The 9,508-nt window shown below is 48.8% G+C and overlaps 1 protein-coding gene across 1 annotated transcript in view; it reads left to right on the top strand.

The window, feature by feature from the left end:
* The first annotated feature begins 7,964 nt into the window (after window positions 1–7,964).
* Window positions 7,965–9,508, top strand: part of LOC137525518 (uncharacterized) — a 37,955-nt gene continuing 36,411 nt past the window's right edge. Inside the window, exon 1 of the mRNA XM_068246641.1 lies at window positions 7,965–8,326. Within this exon, the coding sequence (XP_068102742.1) occupies window positions 8,008–8,326 (319 nt within the window). The 5' untranslated portion in view covers window positions 7,965–8,007. The remainder of the gene's footprint in view (window positions 8,327–9,508) is intronic.

Here is a 9,508-nt window from a genome sequence, read left to right as displayed (position 1 = left end):
GCCTGCAGCTCCTGCTGCTCCAAGGCTGCCACTCCCTCTTCCAGCAGTGCATACAGGGCCCTGTCCAGCACACACACCAAGGGTACCCACTCGCACACCATTGCATGGTCCCTGCTTACCATGTTGGTGGCCTGCAGGAAGGGTGCCAGGACTGAGCACACCTGCTGCATGTGCCCCCAGTCCTCCGTGGAGATGATGGACGGGAGGTTGGTGGCGGCACGCCCAGTTGCAGTGATGGAGGCAACTGTTGCTTGTGCAAGGTACTGGCTGACAGCCTGCCTCTGTTCAACCAGATGCTCCAACATCGCCAGGGTGGAGTTCCAGCGAGTTGGAACATCGATCATGAGCCGGTGCTGTGGCAGGTGCAGCTCCTTCTGCGCCTCTTCCAGGCTCGCTATGGCTTCAGGCGAGAGCCGGAAATGACGCACAACCTTCCTTGCCGCCTCAAGGAGTCGGTCCATTCCCTGGTAGGTCCGCAGGAACTTTTGGACTACCAGGTTCAGGACGTGCACCAGGCAGGGGATGTGGGTCAGGTCTCCCCTGCTGATTGCAGCAACCAGGTTTGCCCCATTGTCGGACACCACCTCTCCAACTCTGAGGCCTCTGGGGGTCAGCCAATTCCTCTCCTGCTCTCGGAGTTTGGCCAGGACATGGTTCGCCGTCGGTTTGGTCTTCCCCAGGCTGACCAATTCCAGCAGCGCTTGGCAGTGGCGGGGCTTCACGCTGCTGCTGAGGCAGGGGGTTTGGGCTGGTGTGCCGGAGGATGGAAGCGGATCAGAGGAACCTGCTGCAATTCTGCTGACCCTGCATGGTGGCACCACCCACTGCGTTCTTGGTGCTGCTGCTGCTCTGACAGTTCCCGATGCTGCTCCCCATCTACATCCCCTTCCACCAAGCTGACCCAATGCGCGGTGAAGGACAGATAGCGGCCTGTCCCAAACCGGCTGCTCCACGAGTCCATGGTGACGTGGACCTGTTGACCCACCGCGTGCTCCAGCCCTCTCCCGACATTGGCCATCACAGAATGGTGAAGTGCAGGGATGGCCGTGCGTGCGAAAAAATGTCGGCTGGGGATTGGCCAATCGGGGGCTGCACACATCAGGAGCGCACGCATGTCGCTCCCCTCCTGCACAAGGGAATAAGGCAGGAGTTGGGAGCACATGGCCCGTGCCAGCAAGCCGTTCAGCTGACACATGCGACGGCTGCTGGGAGGCAGAACCCTGACCACCCCCTGGAAGGTATCGCTGAGCAGGGTCTGGCGACGCCTTTTGCTGGCACGGGAATCAGTGGAGGAAGCAGAGGAGGCCACTGAGGACTGGCTGCCAGAACAGGCCTCAGTGTCGGCGGCAGGAGTTTCAGAGGGAGGAGGAGCAGTGCGTTGCTGACGCACTCCTGCTGGTGCTGCTGGAGGAGTTGGAGGAGGGTGGGTGGCTGCTGCCGACGGCTTCGCAGTGTTGGCTGGTCTGCCACTGCCACTTCCAGCTTCCTTCAACTTCACGAACTCCTCATGCTCATGAAAATGTTTCCCTGCAAGATGGTTGACCAGAGAGGTGGTGCCAAACGCAGAGGGCTCCTTCCCTCTGCTGAGCTGCTTGCGGCACTGGTTGCAGGTGGCATACTTGCACTCCACATATGGCAGGGTGAAAAAATTCCATATTGGGGAGGTGAAGTTGCCCCTTCGGCTGGAAGGTGCTGCTGCCGCTGGTCTCCCTGTGGTGGTTGGGGGGGGGGTTCTTGGTGCGGCTGGTGGCGGCACTGGCAGAACTCGTCTCTGGATCAGCACGCTGTGTGGCCTGCATACCACGCCCACTTGTGATCCTGCCCATGCCTGAGATGCTGATCCTTCTAGCAAGGCCCACAGATGCATCCTCCTCCTCCTCCTCCTCAGAGCTGATGACATCCCCACTCCCAGGACCTGGCACCCAGTCTCTGTCCTTCACCCTGTCATCATCATCCTCCCCCTCCGCAAACATGTCCTGCTGGGATCCCACAAACTCCCCTTCTGCATGCATGGGCGGATGGACAGTCACCACTGTCTGACTGTCCAAAGCATCATCCCCCAAAGTGCCCATGAGCATTCCTTCCTCCTCCAATTCTGCCGCAACAGCACTCCATAACCCTACTGCGCTTGGGGATAAGAAGGTGCTGAGTGACAGGGTGCTGGTGTCACCCGCTGGGGCTGGAGAACTGCAGTCCTCCTCCTCCTCCCTAGGCAGTGCTGGTCGGCTGTTGCTGCTCTTGCGAACAGGAGTGGTGGCGGGGGTGGAGGACTCAGTTCCAGAGCTAATGGTGGCCTGCTCATCCACCATCAGTTTCACCACAGAGTCTGCGTCCTTCTCCTCAATAGGACGGCTACGACCTGGCAGTGGGAGGAACATCTGCGCCACACGCTGCTGCTGCTGTGTCTCTGCAGCATGACTCCCAGCTGTTGGGCGGCCAAGGCGTCCACGCCACGGCCAGTGGCTAATGGCGGAATAGCCACTGGTGCAGACGCAGACCTGCGCATGGTGGTGGTGGCGTGGCTGCCACACCCACAACCTCCTCTCTTGGCGATGCCCTTGCTGCCCTTGCTGCCCCTGCCCAAACCGCGGCTGCCAGTGCCAGACATCGTATATTTTTAATATTATACAAATGGAAAAAAAAAACTTATATATGTAAAGGCGGGTGGGACAAGTGGAGTACTTTAATGGGGTGGGACTGGTGGTGGTGGGTGTGTGAGGTGACGGACAGGTGTACTCTAGTCTACAGCAGAGATCGGTGTAGCGCTAACGAGAGAGTGTGCAGTGCGCACACAAAGACCCTAGCTGACGCTGATACACAGACTACAGTACAAGTCAGCAAATACACAATAGAAGTAATAGAAAAAAATAGGACGGGTGTAGCACTAACGAGAGGGTGCGGACAGCGCAGACATGCACTGCGCACACAAAGACCCTAGCTGACGCTGACTGACGGTGTCCCTATACACAGACTACAGTACAAGTCAGCAAATACACAATAGAAGTAATAGAAACAATAGGACGGGTGTAGCACTAACGAGAGGGTGCGGACAGCGCAGACGTGCACTGCGCACACAAAGACCCTAGCTGACGCTGACTGACGGTGTCCCTATACACAGACTACAGTACAGTATAGTCAGCGAATACACAATACAAGTAATATAAACAATAGGACGGGTGTAGCACTAACGAGAGGGTGCGGACAGCGCAAACGTGCACTGCGCACACAAAGACCCTAGCTGACGCTGACTGACGGTGTCCCTATACACAGACTACAGTACAATTCAGCAAATACACAATAGAAGTAATATAAACAATAGGACAGGTGTAGCACTAATGAGAGGGTGCGGACAGCGCAGACGTGCCCTGCGCACACAAAGACCCTAGGTAACACAGTGACAGATGGTCCCTATACACAGACTAGAGTACACTACAGTACTACTAACTAAACAATAGAAGAATCTAGCTAAATAATAGAACATGTGTGACTAGATTACAGAGAGTAGATACAGCAGGACAGGTATAGCAGTAAAGCTGGGCCTTGCTAACTACAAAATATTACAAATCTATCTAACACAGAAGTAGTAGTAGAGTAGGACAGGTGAGAGCACAGGTAACTAGAGACTAGAGCACAGAGCAGGACAGGCTGCCTTGCCTAGGCACAGGGCCTAGCTGCTGGCTGCAGCTGCAGCAGGCAGCTGCACCAGTGACAGTCTCCCTCCCTAGTCCCTAATCACACAAACTAAACTGCCTAAAATACAATCTATCTACAATACAAAGCAATACTTTTGAATATCAAGTGTTGGAGTGTAAAAACTCTTGGTTTAGAACAATATAAATGCACTTGCACACAGACAAAAAGCACTGGAGCAATCTCTCAGTACAATCAGTCAGTAAGTCGCAAGCAGGACGAGTGAGGCAAGATGGCGTCCGCTATTTATAGAGGGGGGCTTGGCCAGGCTCCCAGTCTGTGACTGGCTGCAGTCAGAGGGCTGGGAGCCCTCTGAATCGCTTGTGAGGACTCGAGGTGACGTCAGACGTGACGCTATCCGAGCTCGGATAGCTAGTATATCTCCGGATATCTGCTTGCTATCCGAGTGCGCTCGGATAGCACAGCCCGGATAGCTAATACTATTCGAGCTCGGTATTTGAGCTCGAATAGTGAAAAAAGAGCTAGGATTTCCGAGATCCTCGGATATCCTAGCTCAGATGAGCACCACTACCACTGTTCATAGAGCAATTCCCAGCCACACTGCAAGCTTTCACGCAGGCTTATATGAAGGACTTACTCCTCTCTCTGAAATCCTCTCTCACTATGTAGTTCACCAATTTAACAAATCATCTAACAGTCCCTCTTCTCCCTAGGAGATAGAATCTCTGTCACAGAAGAAAGTATTACAGCACTTCAGAACAAAGCAGTAGATTGCTTAAAAGCAGCTCAAAATGAGACAGCTAAAAATAAAAAGCAGCAAACCTAGAAGATTGCAATCATTGTTGCAATATAAAATTTAGAGAGGCAGAGGAAACCATCACTCCACCACAGCTCCATGAGTATGTCACACATCTCACGAAAGGAACCTTCCCCCATATTGCTTAAATAGAATGGACAACTGAACAGGTCCACTGACTCCCGAGACCAACTAACATCTCTGTAGGGACGTTGCTAGGATCCTAAGAGGGCACTTTTGGGCACTCCAGTCGGAAAATGAGTGTGGCCATGCAACATAATGTGGGTGTGGTCATGGTGGCGCCAAATTTACATGACCTTAACAGTGGTCTAAGTAGGCCTGCCCAGCAAAATGTTGGATGAAGCCCCCCTCACCATTAATGCATTTAAAAAAAATGCAGCATATCTCATAAATTGGCAGTGGCACTTAACCATAACTAGGCAGAGTTACCTGGCGTCTGTGCTGGCTGGTCTGGCTTTCTGTTTGGCGGGCTGTCTTGCCACCAGGTTATCTGGCAGTTCCCCTATAGCAGGCACCACAACTCCCAGCATGCCCCCATAGAAGAACCACAGCTCCCTGCATGCCCCCATAAAGGCATTACAGCACCCAGTATGCCCACATAGAGGCACCACAGCACTCAGCATACCCCCGACTGATAAACCACAGCTCCCTGCATGCCCACCATTGAGACACCATAGCTGCCTGGGGGACATCCGGGGCACCCCAGAATAGATCCGGGGCATGTGCCACTGATCTTAGCAGCTAACAACGCCCCTGCCTCCCTGTATCAACTGCACAAGATGTGAAAGTCTTCTCCAAGTCATTAGAGTCAAAGGCTGAGAGGTCCAGGGCTTGCCAACACTTCCCTCTAGGTGTCGCATGGTGGTTTGGGGGCCCCAGCGAGTAAGAGAGACCTGGGGCCCCTGGGCTGTCCTGTGGACCAGTGTTTGTGATTTCAAAGGCTTTCTCACCAGACCCGTATACAAATATTGGCCTATACTCTGACCTTTCCAAAGCCAAGTTGTTGAAGTGTAGAGAATTGCATCCCCATACGGAAATACTAAGAGAGATCAACATTTAGTACTGATGCAGCTTTCCCACCAAAATCCTGATCCCCAGAGCAGTAAAGATAATGTCATTTCTACAACTGCCAAAGGCTATCACCTACTCACATTTTAGATATGTGTCACGCTCGGTGGTATATTCTCCACGGTCAGCACATAATGCATATCCTGACGTGAAGGAGACACACACGCAAGCACAAGGAATCAGGATATCCCCAGTTATAGTGCGAACGCACTAGTGGAGGAGAGGACTTACTCCAGTAGGAGACGTGGCGCACAGAGCAGGCGTAGATCTGAGCAACCACAAAAAATACTAAACAATAGTGGCTCAGCGCAAGGTAGCGTTGAGCGTATTAACCAGAACTCAGAAAGATAAGAACAGGTAGACAGAATGAACGCTTGCTAACTAGTCACTGCCTCAGTGACAGCAAGCGCTCATAAACAGGGCAGACTGAAACGAGGTAGCCAATCGCGGACGCAGCGATGGCCTACTTCGCAATAACAGGACTGAGCTAACTAAGCACGGGTGATCACGATAAGCGCAACCTACCGAAACGTGCAAAAACTGACTGACTGAACACAGGATACAAACAGTTCGAGTACGTATATATCTGCAGCACTGATATATTAACGGAACAAGAATACAAGGAAAATAACAAACGCGCTAGTATGCGTATATATCGGCAATGAACCAATATATGATGCAAGACTAGCAAAGTAACAAATACTGATAAACAGGAACAGGACTAGAAGGTCTCACTGACTCCTACGCAGGAGATCAGTGCAGTCCACATGAATTAACACTAGAACTAGGAACACAATCTGGGGCCCAGAGTAACAGCGAGACAGGCTGATGCTGAAACTATGATAGCCCGTGGAGCACTGCAGGAAGCAGCACTTTATACTGAGGTCATCCAATGGGAGCAGACACGCAGATTTCCACACAGGTGAATGATAATCAATCACAAGCTGACAGCAGGAAAAGGCAGACAAAACTATGCAACCTGGATGAAAGGAATTGCAGCTCCACTGCAACAGACATTGTTTGCTTTCACAAGAGCATCCTAAACTGCCATGAACTGCAGAGCGACTGTAGGTGAAATCAACACTTAAAGCGGAATATAACCCTGCATTTCAACTTTGCTCTAAAACATTATTTACAGCATATTATATGCAACCAGCATTTTTTTTTTTACTAGACCAGCATTGGAAGGGTTACACACAGAGCTTTAAAGAGGAACTCCAGTGAAAATAATGTAATAAAAAAAGTGCTTCATTTTTACAATAATTATGTATAAATGATTTAGTCAGTGTTTGCTCATTGTAAAATCTTTCCTCTCCCAGATTCACATTCTGACATTTATTACTTGGTGACATTGTTACTGTGGGCAGGTTATTTAGCTGTTTCTAGCTGTTAGACAGCTGTAAACAGCCATTTCCTGTCTGTGAGCCTTGTTACATTGTGGCAGTTTGCCAGGAGTACCGCGGTATTCAGAGCCTCTTGTAGGAGGGGTTTCAGCACAAAATTAGTCACACAGCGCCCCCTGATGGTCTGTTTGTGAAAATCATTCTATTTCTCATGTAAAAGGGGGTATCAGCTACTGATTGGGATAAAGTTCAATTCTTGGTTGGAGTTTCTCTTTAAAGTTCCATGGATAGAAATGCAGATGCATCCGAAGTTAGATAGACAAATTTAAGTAAACACAATGTAACAAGTGAGGAATGTGACACACACACTCTCTGACTGTACAGGAGCTGGAGGACAGCCAGAGAGTGTGTAACATTCCACACGTTACATTGTGTTTACTTAAATGTATCTATCTAAACTTCGGATGCGTCTGTGTGTAACCCTTCCAATGCTAGTCTAGTTAAAAAAAAATGCTGGTTGCATATAATATGCTGTAAATAATGTTTTAGAGCAAAGTTGAAATGCAGGGTTATATTCCGCTTCAATGTGATCGCAAACAAAACTATGCCAGCCAATGCATGCAAAGCAATCAAAAACTGCTTGGCTGCAGTAAAATTGCAGCCAGCAGTACATGCTGCAGAAGTGATCATGACAAATTGCTAAAGTTTTTGTTTTGTTTTTCTCTGGGTTTTAAACATCCATCTTTACTTGACAACAAAAGCATCAGATGAGTATAAGCTCTCATTAACTCAAGATTCAAGTGTACAATTTTGTGCGGTAGCATTGTATACTCTTGATTACATAATTTTAAATTAGAATGATTTGTATGGCATTATTGCTTCTTCTTCTTCTTTGACTTCTTTCGTTTTCCCCGAAATCAGTAAACGTGCAGTGCTGTTGATGGGAACTGAACCAGTACATTTCCTCCAGCCAAGTTTAGGTTAGAGATGAGTCATTCTGAGAAACTCTTTGATAAGAAGTAAGCAGAAGTTTTGCTTTTATTTTATACTTTCATACACCCTGTTTTCATCAGAGTGGTGGTAAAAGCAGAGAGAGACAAGACAGTGAAGTTCTTTGCAGCCTCAGCTATGGATAGTGATACAATGAGAGATTATATCTTGAATTTCAGCCTAGATAAATGTAAGTTAGGTAGCCAGGGCTATAATCGCGTCCTCCTGCAGTTGTTCGGTTTCACAGGTCACGGCAAATCTTCTCTGATAAATTCCTGTAAGTATGTCGTAGAAAATGGACCTTACAGGGAATATGCAACAGTTGCTGGGTCAGATGAGAGGCCAGAGACGATGACCAGGAGCTCCTATCCATTGACCAGCACCATTACATTGGTGGATAATCGAGGATGTGTGAGGATGAATAAGGATGAGACCGGAGAGATATACGCTCAGCTTGGTAAGTACAGGAAATGTTCTTCTCTTTCCTTTCAATCTATGTACAAAGTACAGCTATGTAATGGGAATGGCTTCCAATGCTACCCTTAGTTGGATATCTAAAGTCTTTTGTTATGACTTCAACCATTAAAATGTATGTAGCTTTTTTTGAGTAAATTATAAATCAACCAGTCATGCTTTTGTCACCATATTTGTGATGGAGGTCACATGCATACTGTGGCCCATATGCAATTAACTTTTTCTCCTGAGTTAACTACTATGAGATCATTTTCAACTTTTAAGCATTTTACAATTTAAAAAAAAGGTCCTAAAAGTTGGTGAAAAAAATACTATCAAAATTATTTTGAGTATTTTCTTGCTTGCTGGTGGTTAAAATTAGGGATGGCACGAATCCACAATTTCTTCGAATCCGAATCCGGATCCGAATCTAAAAAGGTTCTCGAATATCTCGAACCTTTCGAATCTCGAATCTAACGAATCCTGCACATAAGAATTGTGCGATCCATGGTATAGTTGCCCGCAGTATAGGTACCCAGGCATAGATGCCCGCACTATAGGTAGCTAAGTAAAGTGGCTTCAGTATAGCTAGCAAGGTATAGGGGCCTTCAGTATAGGTTGCAGGGTATAGTGTCCTTCATTATAGGCAGCAGGGTATAGGGTCCTTCAGTATAGGTAGCAGAGTATAGGGGCCTTCATTATAGGTAGGAGGGTATAGAGGCCTTCAGTATAGGCAGCAGGGTATAGGGACCTTCAGTATAGGTAGCAGGGTATAGGGGGCCTTCATTATAGGTAGCACGGTATAGTGGCCTTCAGTATAGGCAGCAGGATATAGGGGCCTTCAGTATAGGCAGCAGGGGGCCTTCAGTATAGGTAGCAGGCTATGAGGGGCTTCAGTATAGGTAGCAGGGTATAGGGGCCTTTAGTATAGGTAGCAGGGTATAGGGGCCTTCAGTATAGGTTGCAGGGTATAGTGGCCTTCATTATAGGCAGCAGGGTATAGGGGCCTTCAGTATAGGCAGCAGGGTATAGGGGCCTTCAGTATAGGCAGCAGAGTATAGGGGGCCTTCAGTATAGGTAGCAGGCTATGAGGGGCTTCAGTATAGGTTGCAGGGTATAGGGGCCTTTAGTATAGGTTGCAGGGTATAGTGGCCTTCATTATAGGCAGCAGGGTATAGGGGCCTTC

This window comes from Hyperolius riggenbachi, chromosome 7, assembly GCF_040937935.1.
Source record: "Hyperolius riggenbachi isolate aHypRig1 chromosome 7, aHypRig1.pri, whole genome shotgun sequence".
Classification (NCBI taxonomy): Eukaryota; Metazoa; Chordata; class Amphibia; order Anura; family Hyperoliidae; genus Hyperolius; species Hyperolius riggenbachi.
Note: the sequence above shows the minus strand (reverse complement) of the source record. Positions and strands in the feature narration are given on the sequence as shown.